This window comes from Cantharellus anzutake (genome assembly GCF_015039405.1).
Source record: "Cantharellus anzutake strain C23 chromosome Unknown EI90scaffold_65, whole genome shotgun sequence".
NCBI lineage: Eukaryota > Fungi > Basidiomycota > Agaricomycetes > Cantharellales > Hydnaceae > Cantharellus > Cantharellus anzutake.
In genome coordinates this window covers 87,041-108,581 of record NW_024067015.1, presented here as the reverse complement: position 1 = coordinate 108,581, position 21,541 = coordinate 87,041, and the positions used below count along the sequence as shown (strand labels likewise).

At 51.4% G+C, this 21,541-nt stretch overlaps 1 protein-coding gene and 1 non-coding gene across 2 annotated transcripts; one reads left to right on the top strand and one right to left on the bottom strand.

Annotated features, from left to right (window-relative positions):
* Positions 1-4,703: 4,703 nt before the first annotated feature.
* Positions 4,704-4,777, bottom strand: EI90DRAFT_t215. The gene has a single exon. It is a non-coding gene; the product is annotated as a tRNA-Ala (tRNA).
* Positions 4,778-6,581: 1,804 nt separating this feature from the next.
* EI90DRAFT_3130335 (uncharacterized protein) lies at positions 6,582-7,682 on the top strand (the record flags this gene model as incomplete). The annotated part of the gene is made up of 1 exon (XM_039064294.1): positions 6,582-7,682. One exon carries the CDS (start codon positions 6,582-6,584, stop codon positions 7,680-7,682), a length of 1,101 nt encoding a protein of 366 aa, XP_038911143.1.
* Positions 7,683-21,541: the final 13,859 nt, after the last annotated feature.

Genomic DNA, 21,541 nt, shown 5'->3' with positions numbered 1-21,541 from the left:
GGAGGTTCTGCCAACGAATCCCATTATCTACGGCCGTTGTTGAAACCGCCAACCATTAGGTCAAAAGTGTGTTCATTGATTAGATGTATTAACCGTTTGTCGAGCTCTGGGACCAGCCACTGCCCTTGACAACGTGCAGCGGGAGTGTAGTCTGAATTGACTGTGGTCAGTTTGTCAGTTCTGCTGATCAACAAAATCAACCATTCACACGTGAATGACGGTATAGTTGACAAACACATCTCTATTGCCATGATGCCATAATGAGCTAAAAATTTATCCAACCTGTCCGTCACTCTATCGTGTAGTCTCGCGCGCTTGGCGATGCTTATTTACAATCTGGAAGAAGTCTGCAACACCACGATATGCCAACTGATCAGAATACACCAAGTGAAGAATCCCTCGATCCTCCTCCAGGGCCGCAATGGAAGAGTCCCACAACTCCGAAAGCCTCTTCCACCAATCACCCAGGACATGTAACATTCCAACGATAATCAAGCATGCACAGAGAAAAGTAATTCCAGCATAAAATCATGTCCAATAGGCGATGGGATTTCCTCATAAAATCCAACTTTCTCTTGACCATGTCTACATGATAAATCCCTGTTTCGTCATGTATTTGGCCAAAATCATGTCATAAAATCTTGTCTTTCCGGAAATTTAATCAGTTTATCCTGACAAAGCCATGATAGTATCCGAAATATATCATCTTAATGTTGTGAGGAATCCCAACATTAATCATGTATTAACCAAGGACTTTATCTAATTGTAAGCTCAGCAAGCATGCTATATTACATCTGAGCGGAGAAGGTGCATATTGTCATGAACCCACCCAGGGATAGGTCTGATCGCTACCCAGGTGGGTGCTGTCTGATGGAGCTCGGTGTTCCGGGTCGTCCGACAGTAGGTTGGAGACTGACCGGAGGTGGGGCAGAGCTCTGAGGGTGATGGGGTGTTGAAGGGACTTGGCTTCAGTGACTCGGAATGGAGCACTGTGCCCATTACGTTCTCATTGTCCCCAATTTGTCAGGGGGGCTGGCAATGGAGGAACCAAGGCTGCCAGTGGGAAGGGGCCTGAAGCCCCCCTCACTACTTAACAATGGAGGTGTTAGTGAGGGTCAATCATTCATCACATGATTCATTGGGTTTTATACCAAGGTGCCCTTAGACATGCCTGTTACTCAGTTCTTGGTTCAGGGTGGAGTAGCAGATGAGTGGAATGTGATAGACATCCTGGAGAGGGTTTGGATTCGAGGGCTTAAGACTTAATATTATAACTGGGGGGAACTATTTACTAGAGGGGTACACTGTCAGGGCATGCCTTCAGGTCGCTAGTGTAAGTAGCGCATTGCCACATGACCCGTATCTCCATCAGCTTCTGCTTCTTTTCTTCTTCTTCTTCATCTCCTGTTTGATCTGGTCTGCAGCTGTTGGTTATGACACCGTGTGATCTTCTATCTTTCTTGATCTGATACTACTGGTTACTAGCTAGTTGACTAGTTACCATCTCTACCGTGTATATAAGACCATGTGCTGGAGTGGGCATGTCCCCCAGCTTTGATATCAATTAGGTTTCTGGGGCATTCTTTGTTGTGAGCATGCATGACCCTGACATACATGCATACATATAGCAGAGATAATTGGATCTGAAGGTAAACAAAGGTTACCAAGGGGAAGGAGAAGTAAATAGAAAAGAATCCACAGGACAAATAAGGAATAGGTGAAAAGCCCAAATTACATCTGAGGTTTGTGGAGTGGGAGGATTAGAAGCCAACTGAATGGTAAGGCCTGGGCCCATCTATGAATGAGCAGGGGACTACAAGGAAGATGACTGGAAAGGTCCAGAGCCCAGAAGTTGTAGTCTGGAAGATTGGGGTTGTAGAAAATATCAAATGATAAAACAATAAAGAATAACATGACTGGAGGTAAGGTAGGAGTGGGGAGGTACTGGAGGTGAGGAGGTACTGGAGGTGAGGAGGTACTGGAGGTGAGGAGGTACTGGAGGTGAGGAGGTACTGGAGGTGAGGAGGTACTGGAGGTGAGGAGGTACTGGAGGTGAGGAGGTACTGGAGGTGAGGAGGTACTGGAGGTGAGGAGGTACTGGAGGTGAGGAGGTACTGGAGGTGAGGAGGTACTGGAGGTGAGGAGGTACTGGAGGTGAGGAGGTACTGGAGGTGAGGAGGTACTGGAGGTACATGACCAGAGGTGCCAGAGTGTAAGGAGTGGTAACCCCACCCCTTAATTTCTATCTTTATTCTATATGTGTCTCATAATAAACATGTATAAACAATGTATATACAATAATGTGGGAATTTGGGAAAAGGAACAGAACTCCTTTTCCTCCCCATCGTTGATAATTAAAGCTCCATACAGCTCAACTTTATTGACGACCTGAGGATTGAGGAGAACTGGGGTTGGAACCTACACCAACCCCTTACACAGAGGTGTAGAGACCAGAAGTAAGAAGGAGGGTGGAAAGGCAAGTTGAGGTTTACCAACAACGAGCAGATCCATATCCTTTGAACAAGGGGTCCAAGGAGGTGGAGGTGTGGTAGGGGAGGTCTGGAGGTGATGCGGACATAGATGGGAGGCAGAGCAGGAGAGAGTCGAAGGAGGAGGTAATCCTAGGATCGTTGGTATTGACCGGAGGCAGCAGAGAGAGATTGGGAGGGCTGGTGGAGGTCATAGGAGTTGTATAGGACTGGGGTGGAGGGAGGGGGACATGGGAATGGGAAGAAGTTTTAAATATAAGGCTGTGGCACGTAAGTATCTCAGACTTGTGTTAGAGATCTTAATCTGTATGTACCTATGGCACATAAGTATCTGTGCCAACAGTTAGACAGTTTTGTAAAGAATAATAAAATCTATCTCACCTGTCACGACCCGGCAATTCCCATGGTCAGGTGACCACTCCCCACACCTTCTCCCTCCTCCGCTTCGACCCCATTAACTCCGCTGCCCACCCAATGCCGCCTGGACAAGCCCATCATCCCTCCCCATCACTGCTACCTTTTCCATGGCCTGTCACGGGCCTATGAGTCATTCCTTATTACTCTTGTTTTCTTGATGGCCATGCATGGCCGTCCTTCTCCCACGCTCTTTGTTGTTTTGTTCCTTCTTAAAGCCGCCTGCAATCTCCATGAGATCTGGCAACTTATTCCTATTCATTCCGTGTTATGGGGATGGGGGGAAATTCCCCATTCCTCGATCCGTTCCTATAGTGGGGAGACGAGAGTCGTGTCTAGTTTGTACCATAACTGGAAGTGTAATCGATGAGTGATCCCAGTCTGACCTGGGAGTGGACGATCGAATTCCCATCGATCGCGATGGGTGATGTAGTGAGCTATTAAGGGATTGATGATTGATAGTCGGAGATATCAGGACAGATGGGTCAGCCACGGATACTTGGCGCTCCTCAATGGAGTGTACCGTGTGCGAGGTCATGACTGGTGAGATGGGTGAGAGCTTCGCGTAGTTGCCATCGGGTACTTGGCGTTCGCAGTGCGAACGTACTGGTAGCGGGTTGATACCGTAGGCGTGCAATGAGGGCTGACTATTAGGGCCTTCGGTGACTTGGCGTTCCCAAAGGGAACGTACCGTTGGCGGGGACATATGATGACTGGCAAGGGAAGAAACAGACGGTGGATGGGCGGCTACTTGGCGTTCGCGTAGCGAACGTGCCGGCATCGCGGGTAAGTGGGCCTCATAGTGTTCACGATCACCATGATCGTGATGGGACGTCGTATGTTGAGTACTGGGGGGAGAGCGGAGTGATGAAGACCCATAGGGTACAGGTTCGATAGGACGATACACACGTCGAGAGTCTTCGACTCTCGACTTCGAGTTCTCGCGGCGAGGGCCGTTAGAGGACTCGATATAACCAGACTTATAAGACATATTGAGAGTTGTACAGTCACACAGGTTCAGTTGAGTCACAGGGAGGGTTGTTACAGAAGACGGTACACGAGACAGTTGTAGAGCAGTTGTTAGTTAGCGGGAACCGCCTTCGGCGGTTTCCGTACAAGACGCGTGACTATCTACAAATGGTAAGGTCGCGGGAAATCCCGCGAAACACAAATAACCTCGGCCAGCACCAAAACCCCAGTTGGGGAAAGCTTTGCACGAGGGGGGGGGGAAAGGGATAGAACGGATAAGGAGGATGGGGTATCGGGATAGAGGACGGAAGGGAGAAAGAGGGGAGGAACGATAATGAGGAGAAGTCTTTGACCATGTGACGGATATGGTCGTTGGAGACTCCGTATCCGTAACATTCCGTTACACTTAAATACCGGTTGTACACTACCTTGTACTTTAGTTCAAAAATCAACTAGGGTTACCCCCTGTGCTCCCTGTCTGACCCCCATTTCTGGGTTATCGCCTGCCTTTCCGCTAACCCCATAACCTGACTCGTCGGTAATATTCAATCGGCTAATGTCTAAACCCCGTTAGCTCCGCTCCGCTTGGCTCCGCCATTTGTAGACCCACCCTCGCTGTAACTATATATACTACACTTGTACATAGGTTACACTCCAGTAATAAAATCGACTAGAGTTTACCCCCTTCAGTTCTGGTGGCCAGTTAGTAAGTTAGGGCACGGACGTGTTTACTAGGCACAGCGCTCCTGGCATAAGTCGCTGAGGCCGAAGCCCTCCGTCATGGAGACACTCCTTCGTCTCAACCCAGTCTCTGACAGGAAACCTAAAAGTTGGACATACTGGGAATCGAACTCCAGTCTTCTGGATCGCAAACTCAGTGTGCACAGCCATTACACCATACACCCTGTTAGGCTGAGGTGGTTATTTCAACAGTTGCTCCCCAGCTCAGTGTCACTATCACTCGTGCCATTCAGTGTTGCAACATTGATTCCCCTTTGATTCCAAGGGAGATTCCTATTTGCACTCACCAGTCCTATTGATGGTGTGGTCCTCTCACCTGAGAGAGCAAAAGGCATGTCAGCAGTGGTTTGGCACAATGGATTGGTAGGGGAAATCAACTTGCCTTTCTTTTGTTCCTTTTGCCAAAGGTGTGTCTTGCAATTTTCAATTGCTGTCTTGAGTAGCACTGCACAGGTCAGGCCTCTTCATAATCATTTTTGAGCCATTCATGTTCTTTCATGATGTAAGGAAGGGGTGGTGGTTTACATTATTCCTTTATTATTCCTTGTTGTACTTTTGTATTTACATATGTATGGTGTGGAGTTGGGTAAAGGGTTCTTTACTCTTCTCCACACCAAGTTGAATACTAAGTTCTGTACAACCTAGATATCGACTGACCTGAGGACTGAAGAGGCACCAAGGTCGGCACCTACACCGACATTACACCTTTTTAGGTTAATAGACTTAGTTTTCCCACACACCAATCATGTGTGCATGCTTTGAGATGTGTGCTTGCTGCATGCTCAGCCGACTCGCTCACTTCTCTTGCTTTATTCACGCTTCTATGGCTCCTGTCAGAGACCAGGTTTGAGATGAAGGAAAGTCTCCATGGCAGAGGGCTTCGGCCTCAGCGACTTATGCCAAGAGCGCTGTGCCTAGTAACACGTCCGTGCCCTAACTTACTAACTGGCAACCAGAACTGAAGGGGGTTAACTCTAGTCGATTTTATTACTGAAGTGTGACCTATGTACAAGTTGGATATATATATGGTTACAGTGAAGACGGGTCCGCAAATGGTGGAGCCGAATGGAGTGGAGCTAACGGGGTTAAACATTAGCTGACTGAATATTACTGACAAGTCGGGTCGCGGGGTTAACGGAAAGGCAGGCAATAACCCAGAAACGGAAAGGAGGGATAGGCCCGAAGGTGGGCTCTGCAGGGCAGGCGAGTGTATTGCCCAGTGGAGGCGGGAGTGCGCTAGCGGACGTCGGAGCTGTCCGGAAGTCTTCGGGGCTCCGTACTTAGGGAGGTGTAGGTAATAAATTGAAAGGAGGGGGTGGTGACCATCGAGGGGTACTGAGGGGATTGCGGAATACAGGAGCTCCGAGGTTAGTGGAGAAGGAGTGGGAATAATCAGAGGGATCGGAGGGATCAGAAGTCGATGGCTGGGGATGGATATGACAGCTCCCCAGACTCCCAGTCACAACCTCTGGACTCCTCTCACGTGTTTTTACGTTGATCCACACGCTTTTTGGGAAGAACACGCGGAATTCACTTGCACATGCTTAGAAACTTGTGCTGGTCACTTCCTTGCACATAATTCATGCATTGACGGCATTCTAGATGAGTACTAGGACATCTTTATGCCCTCTAAGCCGTTTTTATATGCAAATTCATGCTCGATTCACATGCAAGGTTCCCAAGACGCGTGCTTGCTCTCCCACCTGTGGTTCCATGTGTGTGCGACATCCCAGATGCATACTCATGCTGTGTGATATCTCAGATGTGCGAATACATACTCTGAGCCGTTCTTGCATGCAATTTACATGCAACTTCTGGATAACTCGCAATGTATTGGCTTGACAGATGCAACATCCCATTTAATGAGATTACTGTCAGGGCATACACCCTGACCTAGCCCATACCCACATCCACACCTGCACTCGCACCCGCACCCGCAACCGCACCTGGCTGTTGCACTTCCTGTGCATGCCCTGTGCCGGACGCTCAGTGTGGCCAGATGGCCCAGACCTTGGGTCTCAGGTCTCATGTGACTTCCGGATATCTCCGGAAGTTTTCGATGTATTGTGGCCACTGTGGGAAGATGAGAAGTTAACTTCCTTCTCATCTCTGACCCACAGTAGGATTGTGCCCTGGATAGGGCTGGCCAGACCTGAGGCTGTGGGCCCTAGGGGAGGGTCATGGGGACCTGGGAGTCGTCCCCTGACAATTACCCCCTCAGCTCCTGGTGGTTACTGGCATCTGCCCAAATGCAACAATAAGCTGAAGGAATTTAGGAGTGAGATGGATGCACTCATCATTGGCCTGAAGTCTGCTGTCACTGCAGATGATCACCAGCAATGGTTGATCTCCACAAGTGAATATGTCGATGCTATCATTTGGATCATGCATTGCCAGGCTCTGTGGAATTATGGGGACAATCATCATGGGTTTAGAGTGGCGTTCAAGTGGCTGGATACTGTACATGCACAATGGATTGCGATTCCGATGCAGCCCTTATATGTGCTTGCCTGTGAACGATACATTAAGTCACTACCTTCGGAATCCATTGCTCCCCCAGCTCCCCCAACCCTCTCCACTCTCCAAAACCCTCTCTCTCCCCCTCCTCCACTTGGGTTTTTCTCCCAACCCACACCTTCGACTGTGCCAATGCCTGATCCCCAACCTGTCGATTTGGAGATGCCTTCTGTGTCATATCTGTACATACCCAATCCCGACCCGACTCCCAGACACCCATCTTCATCACCTCTGGAGTCCTACCCTATCTCCATCTGCTCTGATATTCACCTTCAGACTGAACATCACTCCTCTCACCACCCTCCTCTTCTTACTCACTCCTCATGTCACCTCCACCCTTCCGTCACTCTCCTACCCTACCTCCGTCCACTCCGATACTCACCTTTGGACCTAACACCAATCCTCCTCCAATCCTCTCCCCACTCCTCTCATCACTCTCCTCCCTCCTCCCCTCTTCCACCAAACCTCTGCCAAGTTTCAACCTTCTGCCACATTCCCATACTGTTAGAACGTGCGGATTCGGACGACTCCGGAATGGAATTGGAGACTTAGCATGGAAGGACCTTGGCCTCAGCGACTCAGGCGGAGCGCTGTGCCATTGCTGGTTGTCCTAGGGGTCCCTAATTTCAGATCTAGCAGAGGGAAAGTCTCTTGGGGAATTCAAGTCGATTTCGGACTCAGGTTACAAGTTACTAGGTACATTGTATATAAGGAGGGGTCCGGAATCAAAAGGAACAAGGGTAGGACAAAAGGAGACAAAGGGAGATGGAAAGAGGAGCAACACCGAGGGTCAAGTGTTTGACTCAATGGTGTTTCCCAAAGGAGGAATGAAGGGCCAAGGCCCAAGGAGGAAGGAAGGAGGATGGGAGTCGGGAATGGCTAGCTGACTGAATAGAAGGAAGCAGCAGCCCAAATAGGAATGAGGGAATTGAAATGGACAATGCAATAGTTGCAAGGTCCGGAGTAAGTCCGGAAAGTCCGAACTCGGAGGTTAAACTCCGGAATATTGGCAAAGGTAATTAAATGGAATGATCTAACCAATACAATGGGTATAAGCAGAGGTGGGGTCAAAGTCCAAGGTCGGAGCTAAGACCGGAGGTTCCGGAGTCAGGAGCATAGGTTTTGCGTACTCGTCTGGAAGGTGTCGAGGTTGGGGTCGGACCCGGAATGTTCTGGAGTCGGACCGAAGGTGGTGTCCGAGCTGGAGGTGGGATAACCTCTTGGGAGTCGGCAAGGAGAAGGTGACGGAAGGGAAGTAGGGCTCCGGAAGTCGGAGTTCGGAGTTCCAGGAGCCCGGAGCGGAGGTCGGGATTGTATGGATATGACACATACCCTGTACTTGGACACTGCTTGTACCTTCACTCCGAGATCCCGTCTTAGTCCCGACCTCGGACTTTGACTCCACCTTGGCTTAAGTCCATTGCATTGGTGACCTCATACTATGTAAACACCATTGCCAACATTCCTTGGACTTTCAACCCCGCCCCCGCAACCTCCATAAGCTCCACAACCTCTGAGCTTCATGGATCATACTTGGCACTTTTGCTGCTTGTAATGTATCTTTTTCACCTCATCTTCCTGCCCCTCTGGGCTTCGCCCTCCCTATCTCCTTTTGGATGTACCTGTCATATCCATCCCTGGCCATCGACTTCCAGTCCCTCCGATCCCTCCGATCCAACTCCGCTCCTCCCTCACTAACCTCGGAGCCCCCGTATTCTGCAATCCTCTCGGCACCCCTCAATGGTCACCACCCCCTCATTTCAATTTATTACCTACACCTCCCTAAGTACGGAGCCCCAAAGACTTCCGGACAGCTCCGACGTCCGCTAGTGCACCCCCACCTCCGCTGCACAATACACTCGCCTGCCCTGCAGAGCCCACCTTCGGGCCTATCCCTCCTTTCCGTTTCTGGGTTATCGCCTGCCTTTCCGCTAACCCTGCGAACCGACTCGTCGGTAATATTCAGTCGGCTAATGTTAAACCCCGTTAGCTCCGCTCCGTTTGGCTCCGCCAATTGCGGACCCGTCTCCGCTGTAACCATATATATATCCCACTTGTACATAGGTTACACCCCAGTAGTAAAATCAACTAGAGTTACCCCCCTAGGTTCTAATTGCCAGTCAGTAAGTTAGGGCACGGACGTGTCACTAGGCACAGCGCTCTTGGCAGAAGTCGCTGAGGCCGAAGCCCTCCACTACGGAGACATCCCTTCATCTTGAATCTGGTCTCTGACAGTACCACAGGTTCTAACCTATGACCTTCAGTGCCGATCCACTTCTGTCATCCCTTTGTCCCCGTTCAGATGCCTTTGTTCCGATTTGGACTCTCTTTGGTTTCCTTGTGCTTTTGTCTCCCTATTATATACAGGTGCTTGTACATACTCGTTTTGGACCTTCAGTCTAAAATCGACCTGAAATGCCCCCTAGAGACTTCCTGCTCACTGCCTCTGAAATTAAGGACCAAATGGGCAAACAGCAATGGCACAGCGCTCTGCATGAGTTGCTGAGGCCAAGGTCCCTCCTTGCTAAGTCTCCAGTTCCCCTCTGGAATCGTCTGCCCTCGCCCAGTTCTAACATTCTGCACATCAACCTCCTGTTGATTGTGCGGCCTCCAAACCCATTCTGAGTCCCACTGCTGCATGTACTGATGCCAATGCATCGCCAGCTGTGGCTCAGCCCTCACCTCTGCCAGTCTCATCAACTCTGGCATCTCCACTGGTTCCGGCTCTGATCCCTGCGACTTCGGAATGCCATCAATCTGAGCGATGTTCATCCACACCTCCCTCCTCCATCGCTCCCCTTCCCTCTTTATTAACTCCTTCATTTAATTTAAATTTGCCTAGAAACATTCCCTTCCCTATTCTTACATATGCTGTGGTTGCTGGTAGAAACTTGCAACCATGTATTTCTTTCCCACTGCTCTCCACACCCAGAGCACATTCTTGGAGGCAAGTCAATCAAAGTTGGGGCAAGGATCCACCACCGCTTCCAAGTTGATTGAGAACACCTATTGGTTGCTCTAAGGGGAGAACCCATAGGTTGTTCTAAGGGGAGAGTGTAAGGAAGGGTTGGTGGTTTACATTATTCCTTTATTATTCCTTGTTGTGCTCAGCTGTATTTACATATGTATGGCTCGGGCTTGGGTAAAGGGTTCTTTACTCTTTACCCTCACCCCTGTCAAATCTAAGCTTGATACAGCCTACAATCTTGACAGCCAGAGGACTGAGGAGTCACCCAGGTCAGAACCCACACCGACCTTACACTTTTTTAGGCTTAATCGGCTTAGAATTGGCACGATTCTCGTGCATGCATATACTTATTCAGCTTATTCTTGTGCCCAACTCGCACACTTCTTTCCAGACACATTTGTATGCTCTAGGAACCTTTCCCACGTGCAATCCACATGCACACGACTCTCAGATGTGCGCTTGTGTTGATTAGGCCATTCTCAATCGAAATTCACATGCCTGTGCACACCTAGAAACACGTGCTTGTACTCAATCTGCTTACTTCTTTCATGTTCACAGCTCCCCAAGCTCACAACCACGATCTCTGGCTTGTTCACACACATCTTCCACTTCCCCACACACTTTTCTGGCAACACACATGAAATTTGCACCTGCACATGCTGAGAAACTCACACCATCAAGGTCCTCGCTGGCTCCTGAGAAGGGAGTGGGGGGGCGACCTTGGGTGGTTTGGGTCTGAGCATGGGTGCAGGTGCGGGTGGGGGATGGTTGCAGGCCTGGCTCTCCACAATGGCTTGGAGCTCTTGGAAGCGAGCCAGCAGCTCATCATACTGCTCTTCTGACACCATGGCTGGGGAGGCAGGGGAGATGGGGGAGGCGGGGGAGATGAGGTTGAAACCTTCTTCTGCTGTCAGGGGTGCATCCGGGGTAGAGGGGGCCCGGATGTAGTGCCCAGCAGAAAGGACCCTCTCAGGGTGCAAAGCAGGCATGCATGCTGGCGGGCCTGATGTAGGACTGCAGTCCCTGGCCACTTAGACTGAAGTGGAAAATGTGAATTGTTATTAAAGGGGAGAACTACACTACTTACCTGAAGTGGAAAATGTGAGAAGAAGGTTACTTCTTCAGTTCCCACTTCAGGTACATTTATGTACATGCAGCTTGGGTCACATGATGGGTGCCATGTCATCCTCAGAGAGAGCTGCAGCCACCTGGGTGTCCCTGCAGGGGATCCTGAGAGTGTCTGCTGCAGGCACATGTGCTGGGCATAGTGGGAAGCCGTCCAGGGTGTCTGGGCTGGATGGGTTAACAGTACAATGATACAAGGGAAAGTGGTCTGTGTAAATAGAAGGAATAAACAGAAAGGGAGAATGAAAGGAAGAAAGAGAGAAAAGGGAAGAAGGAGAAGGAGGAAGGAGAAGGATGGGTAACAGGGGAGCAGGTGAGGTGGGCCCAGGTGGACCTGGGTGGACCTGGGTCAGGCAGGTGTGCCCTGACAGTCTAGAAGGTTCAGATACACAAGTAGAATGCTGTCAGTGCATGAATAACGTGTGGGGCAGGACTAAGGTGTACCATTTTAAGGCCGAGTGTGGGATTTACTTCCATGTTCGTGCAGCTGAATTCCCCACTGCCCTCTCCCAGATCCTTTTCGTGTTGTCTTACATGAAAGGAGGACCTGCAGGGGCATGGGCAACACAATGCACGACCCCGTTGCTGACGGCCGGCTCCCCCTCCCTCACCATGGATGAGTTCAACACGGAACTCAATGCCATGTTCCAGGACCCAAACTGGGAAGCCACAGCCAGACAGAAGCTGGCAGCCATCCACCAGGGAAGCGACTCTGTGGACAAAGTTATCCAAGAGTTTGAGATACTGGGACCCACCTCGAGGCTGGGTGATGTAGGACTGGTCGACTGTTTTGAGCAGGCCATCAACTCCCGCCTCCGGGAGAGTGTCAGGGCAACCACACCTGACCATACAACCCCAGAACCACCTTCCCTGACCTCCCCCCACTCCCCTCATCCTCCCATCTTTACATACCCCTCACAACTACAGCCCGCATGCAAACCCGTGGGAAAAATCACGTGGGTCAAGGCAAGCAACTCGCCTTAACCCATGTGACACCTTTTCTGCATCGCGGGAACATGCTTGGCTTCTACCCATAGTCACGTTATGAACTGTACAGTACATTTCCCTTTTATAGCAGCCAAGTGGGGAATAGGGAAACTTACCCTTCTTCTCAACTCAATCCCCACTTAGGCAAGTTGTAGCTACCTTCCATAATACATGACAACTCAATCCCTGCTTAGTGAGTTTGAGGAGCTTGGGATAGGATCCAGCACCTGGCTGCCTGGGACACCGCAAGTGTCCTGTTATAGAAACGGATCTAGAATCTTATGGTCTGTGACTATAGGCAAGCAGACTTTGGGATTCCATCACCTTATTTTGCTGTCAAACCCCATGCCAAGCTTTCCCACTGGGTTTTGGTGCTGGCTGGGGGATTTGTTGAGTTTCAAGGGATTTCCCTTGACCATTGTAATACTTATATTAGATAGTTATGAGTCATATGACATGTAAGGCAGTTGCCGGAATTGTTCCTTCCTTATCTAATACATAACCCACAAAACCTTGTACTGTGATTGTAACTGCCACACCATTGTGCCACCACTGTAAGCCTTCTCTGTAACATCTGACTTGGTCCATATCGATGTCTACATCGATATTCTTACAATCTGTGAGAAAACCTCAATGGCCTGGTGAGTGCTCAGACACCGGACCTCACTCTTCCCACTCCCACCCCCCCACTGGGTGGTTGAGCTCCCATTCCTATCCTTCCTGTAGTACCCTACTGGGTCCTATGACCCTTCCTCCCTTCTTGGGAGGGAGAAGTGACTCAGGCAGCCCCAGGATGCCTGACCACGTACCCACGGGCCTAAATTCCCATGGTCACTCACTACCATGTACTGGTCAACCAACCTGCCTGTCCCAACAAATCCCACTACCGGTACGCTCCCTTGAGTGCCAAGTAACCGATAGACAACCACTGGGCTATTCCCTCAAGGAGTGCCAACTACCCATGCTACCGGTACGCTCACATGAGCACCAAGTCACCGCTAGCCAACTGTTAGATGGCTCCCTCAAGGAGCCCCCATTATACCTGCTGCCGGTATGCTCCTTGGAGCGCCAAGTTGCTGCTAGCCAACTGTTAGGCAGCTCCCTCAAGGAGCCCCCTTTATACCTGCTGCCGGTACGCTCCTCGGAGTGCCAAGTTACCGCTAGCATGACACCACACCCACTGCCGGTACACTCCTCAGAGTGCCAAGTTACCGTTAGTACACCCGGTCTCAGATCTCCTCCTGCTCTCCCTTCAACGGCTACGCAGCCACCTCTGTCCGTGAGCAGAATGGCTCAGGTTGGGTTCCCTGGAACCCATTCCTGTAACATCCAGCTCTGAGGTAGGGCCACCCCCGGACAGAGGCTGGGCCCTGACAGAGAGCATATACTGGCTCCGCCCCATGCCCACTACTTGGGCCAAGTGGAAACATGAGGCCACCCTCCTGGACAACCAGTGGCGACACTTCCATGCCACCCAACCATGCACGTTTCCACCCAAACCCCTGCTCCCATCAACCCGACCCCTGTTGATCACGACTCCACCTCATGCACAACCCACACCCACACCCCCTCGACCTGTGCCCGCACCTCCACCTCCTACCCCAGCAGCCCACCCCATGAAGGGGCGGGCCCACTGTCAGGGACACATCTGGGGTCGAGGGGGCCCGGGTGTAATGCCCAGCACTGAGGCCGTTGCGGGGTGTGGAGCAGGCATGCGTACTAACAGGCCCAGTCCGGGACAATGGTCCCTGGCCACTCAGACTGAAGTGGGAACTGTGAGTTGTTATTAAAAAGGGAAGCTATGCTACTTACCTGAAGTGGGAACTGTGAGAAGAAGGTTACTTCTTCGGTTCCCACCCCAGGTACCTTTATGTACATGCAGCTTGGGTCACATGAGGTTTGCCTTGTCACCCCACATACAGCCGCAGTCATCCGGGTGTCCCTGTGGGGGATCCCGAGGGTGTGTGCTGCATGTGTGTGTGCTGGGTTGCACTGTTACGGGGATGGGGGAAATTCCCCATTCCTCGATCCGTTCTTATAGTGGGATGACGAGGGTCATGTATAGTTTGTACCATAACTGGAAGTGTAATCGATGAGTCTTGCCCGGGAGTGGACGATCGAATTCCCATTGATCGTGATGGGTGATGTAGTGAGCTATTAAGGGGTTGATGATATGTAGTCGGAGATACCAGGACAGATGGGCCAGCCACGGGTACTTGGCGCTCCTCAATGGAGCGTACCGTGTGCGAGGTTACGACTTGCGGGATGGACGAGAACCTCGTGTAGTTGCCATCGGGTACTTGGCGTTCGCAGTGCGAACGTACCGGTGGCGGGTTGATATCATAGACGTGCAATGAGGACTGACCATTAGGGCCTTCGGTGACTTGGCGTTCCCAAGGGGAACGTACCGTTGGCGGGGACACATGTTGACTGGCAAAGGAAGTAACAGACGGCGGATGGGCGGCTACTTGGCGTTCGCGTAGCGAACGTGCCGGCATCGCGGGTGAGGGGGCCTCATAGAGTTCGCGATCACTATGATCGTGATGGGATGTCGTATGTTGAGTACTGGGGGGAGAGCGTAGTGATGAAGAACCATAGGGTACAGATTCAATAGGACGATACACATGTCGAGAGTCTTTGACTCTCGACCTCGAGTTCTCGCGGCGAGGGCCGTTAGAGGACTCGATATACCCAGACTTATAAGACATATTGAGAGTTGTACAGTCACACGAGTTCAGTTGAGTCACAGGGAGGGTTGTTACAGAAGACGGTACACGAAGCAGTTGTAGAGCAGTTGTTAGTTAGCGGGAACCGCCTTCAGCGGTTTCCGTACATGACGCGTGACTATCTACAAATGGTAAGGTCGCGGGAAATCCCGCGAAACACAAATAACCTCGGCCAGCACCAAAACCCCAGTTGGGGAAAGCTTTGCACGAGGGGGGGGAAAGGGGTAGAACGGGTAAGGAGGATAGAGTATCGGGATAGAGGATGAAAGGGAGAAAGAAAGGAGGAACGATAGTGAGGAGGGGTCTTTGACCATGTGACGGATATGGTCGTTGGAGACTCCGTATCCGTAACATGCACTGTGAGGCCATCCGGGTCGTCCGGGGCTGGGTGTGTTGTGTGCACATTGTGGGCAGGTCAGTAATACATAGATATGGGGAAAGGTCGTCCATGTAGATAAAGATAGAAGAAAGAACAAAAGAACAAAAGAACAAAAGGACAGAAAGAAGAACAAGAAATGAGGAACCGTGATGAAGGGTGAGGAATAGAGGTGAGCAGGATACCGGGTGGGGGCGGGTGGAGCCGGGTTGGGCGGGTGTGCCCTGACACCCACAGCCAATGGATCTCAACCACTTGAGAACTGACCAGAGGCAGTGTTACAACTGTAACACCCCAGGGCACATCCTACGAGACTGTCCACACCCCAGGGTCTGCCGGGCACGACGCCTCCACCCTGAAGACCTTCAAGCACTGATGGAAGGGCTGAAAAGGCAGCTGACTGAAGGACCAGAGCCAGAGGAAGCAGAGCCAGAAACAGAGACTCAGGGGGATTTTCAGGAAGGCGACCAGTGAGGGATGCATCCCAGCTGCCCATAGAGGATAGCTCATGTAAATACTGCAGCATGCATGAGTCAGCACTGCAAGAGGGCTGCAGCTCTCTATGCCAACACAGCTCATGGGGGACAACTCTCCCTAAACTCTACTTTCTCCACTAAACTCGCTATGTTCTCGATCCTTAACTCCGGTGTGGGTTCTCTGGGATTCCGCAAGGTCCAGGCTCAACTAATCCACTACCCACTCATTGTGGGCTAGACAGTTGCCCTTATTCCTACTGTTGGATTCCACTCACTCACACCCACTCTAGCATGTCCTAGCACCTTAGAGAAAATTGGGGGAGGGGAGAACTTCTTTTCCAAAATCCAGTATGTACAGGATATAAGGAACAATTATTTTTAGAAATAATTGATGGGGAATATTGGTACCATATGGCACCTGCATACCTTATTAGGCGAAATAATTGAAAAGGGTAACAGCAGCAATAAAAGAATATCAATAACTGAAATGATGGTGAAATATGAAAATAAAAGAAAATAAGCGATATCTCAATGGATTTACGAAATTAAAAGCCGAAATTGGAAATGCAGCCGGAGATAACTCTCACGCAGCCAATAAGCATTTTTACCAATTTATTAGACGCTGTGGGAATGAGTGAGGCTGGAATTCTGTGTTGCCGCTTGAGATTCCCATGCCCACACATACTCGTGACCTGCCATGCCTAACTTCTCCAACATGGAACTCTGTCAAATCCCCACCGATTGGGACGTTCTTGATATCGTCGGAATTGTAGGAATTAGGACTATTTTTAGGTACCAAATTCGTACCAAGTCATCGCGTGAATGGAAGGGGTTTTCTGAATGGTGGAAGCAGGTATCTGAGCCAGCTCTGCATGTGGGCGATTATCCCACCTACAGCGCCAATGCCAAAACTTCACTGAGTTATTGCAAAGAAAAAGAGGAAAACCACATCCTCAACCCGTGAGAGTAGAAGGACCACAGAGGGAATGCCCAAAGTGGCAGTATCCCTGCCCACTATTTATGTCCTTTCCAAGCAATCCCCCAGATCCCTCAACCTCACAGTGTAACAGGTCTATCCAACTAGACTCGAGACAGGAAGGAGGGGGGATAGGAATCTCACTGAGGGTCAGGCAGGTGGTGTATGGGTATATTGGTCCAGTCAAGTGTGGTGCTGATACTCTCTACCAAACTATACAGTGGGTCACGGAAGACTCCGATCAGATAAGGAAAGAACATCACATGACAATAAGAAAATGGAAACATCGGGCTCTAGACACCGGATATGGAATCAGAAAAATAAGGAAAAATATGGAGTGTGTATGAGAAGTGGGTGAGAGTGTGTGCTATGCGTCTAGGATTGGGGAGCTTGTTGAGCATGGTAGAATTGTGGGATTTGGCTCATTTATGGTACACCAGCAAATCCCCGTTACAATGGTCAAACTGACCACTTTAACCTCACTCACATCAGTGTCTGTATCAGCCCTCCTAGATTCAGGGGCCACTGGGAACTTTGTGAGCCCCAAATTCATCCGGAAGCACAAGCTCGAGACCACCCCACTCCTGCAGCCCATCCCCATCTGTAACATCGACGGGACCCCGAATGAGAACGGAGCCATAATGGAGGAGCTGGAAGCCCTCCTGACATTCAGGTGGCACACAGAGCGAGCCCACTTCACAGTCGCAAACCTTGGGCAGCAATCCCTCATCATAGGGCACTCATGGCTGCTACACCACAACCCAGAGGTAGACTGGGCACGACAGAAGGTCGTCATGTCCCGCTGCCCATCCTCCTGTAGACAGCCATGAGCACGAGATGACCGGGACAGGATCTACGCTGCAATCATCCCCCCGGGCTGGGGACACGACCTGAGGGCCACCACAACCCCTTCTCAGTGGATGGCCCAGGAGGCCCGCGACCCGGATGCAGAGCCTGCATCGTTTGAGATGCTGGTGCCAGAGCACTACCAGGACTTCCGGGATGTATTCTCAAAAGAAGCTTTCGACCAGCTTCCCCCCTGGAAGCCCTGGGACCATGCTATAGACCTGGTACCAGATGCCAAGCTACCCAGGGGAAAGACCTTCCCCCTCTCACAGCTGGAGCAGAGAGAGTTGGATGAGTTCCTGCACGAGAACCTGCAGAACGGGCACATACGACCATCTAAGTCCCCAATGGGGGCACCAGTCTTCTTTGTCAAAAAGAAAGACAGATCACTACGCCTAGTACAGGACTACCGGAAGCTGAACAAGATCACTGTAAAGAACTCGTACCCACTCCTGCTTATCTCAGACGTCCTCACCTGCCTCCAGAGTGCCAAGTACTTCTCTGCCCTGGACCTGCACTGGGGGTTTAACAACATCTGGATCAAGGATGGGGATGAGTGGAAGGCAGCATTTGCAACCAACTGAGGGCTGTTTGAGCCCATGGTAATGTTCTTCAGGCTGTGTAACTCCCCTGCGACTTTCCAAACAATGATGAACGACATCCTCAGGGACTTCATCGACCGGGAAGTCGTTATTTGCTACATGGACAATATCCTCATCTTCACAGCTACCCTGGAGGAACATCGGAGGGTCGTCTGAGAGGTCCTGGAAACGCTGCGAAAGAGGAGGCTCTTCCTGAAGCCAGAGAAGTGCAAGTTCGAGTGGACCTGGATTGAGTACCTTGGCCTTGTCATCTCAGAGGGTAGCGTTGTGATGGATCCCATAAAGATCCGTGGAGTCCTTGACTGGCCCACCCCAACCAAGGTGAAGGAGGTGCAGTCCTTCCTGGGGTTCGTAAATTTCTACCGCTGGTTCATCAAGGACTTCTCTGAGAAAGTGTGCCCACTCCACAAGCTGACCTGGAAGACCCAGGCTTGGAACTGGGGCACGAACGAAGATGATGCCTTCTGCACCCTCAAAGAAGCTGTCACCACCACCCCAGTTCTCTCCTTCCCCACTGACTCGGGCCGCTTCAGGCTCGAGTGTGATGCCTCCAATTTCACAATCGGTGTGGTCCTCTCCCAGCTCCAACCCGATGGGGAGTTCCACCCAGTGGCATTCATGTCCAAGAGTTTCACGGATGTGGAGCATAACTACAAGGTGTACGACAAGGAGATGCTCGCGATCGTCCAAGCTCTCGAAGAGTGGCGACACTTCCTGGAAGGTGCTGAGGAGAAGGTCAAGGTCTATACTGACCACCATAACCTGGGTACTTCTGGATGGCCCAGAGGCTGAACCCATGCCAGGCTAGATGGTCCCTTTTCCTTTCTCGCTTCCACTTTACCCTTGTCCACTGTCCGGGGAAGCTCATGTGTCAGGGACAGCTCCGAAAGCGGCGAGGTCCCGGCGCGAGGGACTTGATGGGACAAGTGTCGGCTATGCATAGCGGCGGTCCCGTCACGGGGTGAGCGTCCCCGACCACTTAGGCTGAAGTGGGAAGTTGAGAAGAAGGCTGCTTCTTCTGTTCCCACCCCAGGTGCTATTATATACATGTGGTCAGGGTCACGTGGGAGGAGCCACGTCATCCCCGCACACAGCCGCACTCCCCTGGGCATCTCCGTGGGAGATCCCGGAGGTGTGCCGCTCTGTGAGCGGGAATGCGCGTGGCGATCGGGGGAGTGGGGTTAGGTGTGTTAGTGATACATAGAGAAAGGGAAGTCGACCATAGAAGGAAATAGAAAGAAAGAAGGAAGGGGGAGAGAGGAGACAAAGGGTGACAGCGGGGAAGCGGAGTAGGGCGGTACGGCGCGGGGTGCGGCGTAGGGTCAGGCGGGTGTGCCCTGACATCATGGGAAAACCAGACACACTCTCTCATCATGCTGACCACCTGAAAGGGAAGGACGACAACGAAGGGTCAACCCTCCTCCAACCGGCCTGGTTTGAGGCTTGTGCAACAGAGGCAATCTCAGTGGAAGGAGAAGAGGTAGGAATCCTGGATCGGATATGCAAAGCAAAGGACCACGATGAGAGAGTGGTAAAGGCAATGCGAGAGCTGGGAGAAAGGACACTAAGGTCGGACAAATGGGAGAGGCAAGGTGAACTGGTTCTGTACCAGGGAAGGGTGTACATCCCAAAAGACCCCCAACTCTGCCATGACCTTGTGTGGCTACACCACGACGCACAGGTGATGGGACACCCAGGGTGATGGAAAACCCTGGAACTTGTCTCCTGCAACTACTGGTGGCCCTGGATGGCAGAGTATGTTGGGCGCTATGTACATGGATGCGACACCTGCAACCATGTCAAGTCTTTCCCTTCACGAAAGGTTGGAAAGCTCACCCCAAACAAGGTCCCCACCCATTGCTGGCAGGTGATCTCAGTAGATATGGTAGGAGAGCTTCCAGAGTCAAAGGGCTACAACGCCATCCTCATGGTAGTGGACTGCCTGTCCAAATGTATCCATGTGGTCCCCACCATAATGACCGTAGACTCGGAGGGCATCGCATGGTTCTTCCTAGAGCACGTCTGGAAGCACCACAGGCTCCCTGAGGAAATCCTCAGCGACAGAGGGACTGCCTTTGTCTCCCGCTTCTCCAGAGAGCTTGTGGACCTCCTAGGCATCAAACTAACCCCTTCAACACCCTACCACCCCCAGACGGACAGACAGACTGAGCAGGTCAACCAAGAGATCGAAGCCTACCTCCGGGTGTTCATCAATCATCGCCAGGATGACTGGGCGGACTGGCTCCCACTGGTGGAATTCTCCTACAACAACCACAACCACTCAACCACCCACCAAACTCCTTTCGAACTTGACACTGGCCAACACCCCAGGATGGGGACAGAGCCCACATGCACATCCAAGGTGGAAGCTGCTGATGCGTTCTCATCAAGGATGATGAAAATGCAGGAGGAGGCGAAGGCCGCACTAGAACATGCAGCAGACAAGGTGGCCCGTTACTACAACTGAGACCGCAAAACAGCCCCAAAGTATCAAGAAGGCAACCAAGTCTGGCTCAGTGCCCAAAACTACATGACTGACTGTCTGACCAAAAAGCTGGACCACAAATGGCTTGGCCCCTTCAAGATCGTCAAAGTCGTTTCCCTGGCCGCCATCAAACTCCAACTTACCGCATGACAGAAGGGAATCCACCCAGTCATATCCGTAATGAACATCAGACCACACTGCCCAGATGACATCGCAGAATGACCCACTGACCCCTGCCCAGGTCCGGAACTTGTAGATGGAGAGGAAGAGTATGAGGTCGAGAAGGTATTGGACTCTAAGTGGCTACGCTGGAAACTCTGGTATCTGGTAAAGTTTGTTGGTTGGCCAAGCTCAGAGAACCAATGGCTCCAGTGGGGCCACTTAGCCCATGCCCCTGACTGGATTGAGGAATTCCACAGGATGCATCCCCAAGCCCCGGGGAGAGAGAGAGAGAACCATCTGGCCACTTCGAGGTGAAGTGGCTTAAGGAGGGGGTGATGTCAGGGCACACCTGCCTGACCCAGGTCCACCCGGGCCCACCCAGGCCCACCTCACCCGCTCCCCCGTTACCCATCCTGCTCCTTCCTCCTTGCTCCCTCTTCTCCTTCTTCCCTTTCTTCCCTTTTCTCTCTTTCTTCCTTCTCCTTTATTTCATTCTCCCTTTCTGTTTATTCCTTCTATTTACATGGACCACTTTCCCTTGTATCATCGTACTGTTAACCTGTCTGGCCCAGACACCCTGGATGGCTTCCCGCTATGCCCAGCACATGTGCCTGCAGCAGACACTCTCAGGATCTCCTGTGGGGACACCTGGGTGGCTGCAGCTCTCTCCAAGGATGATGTG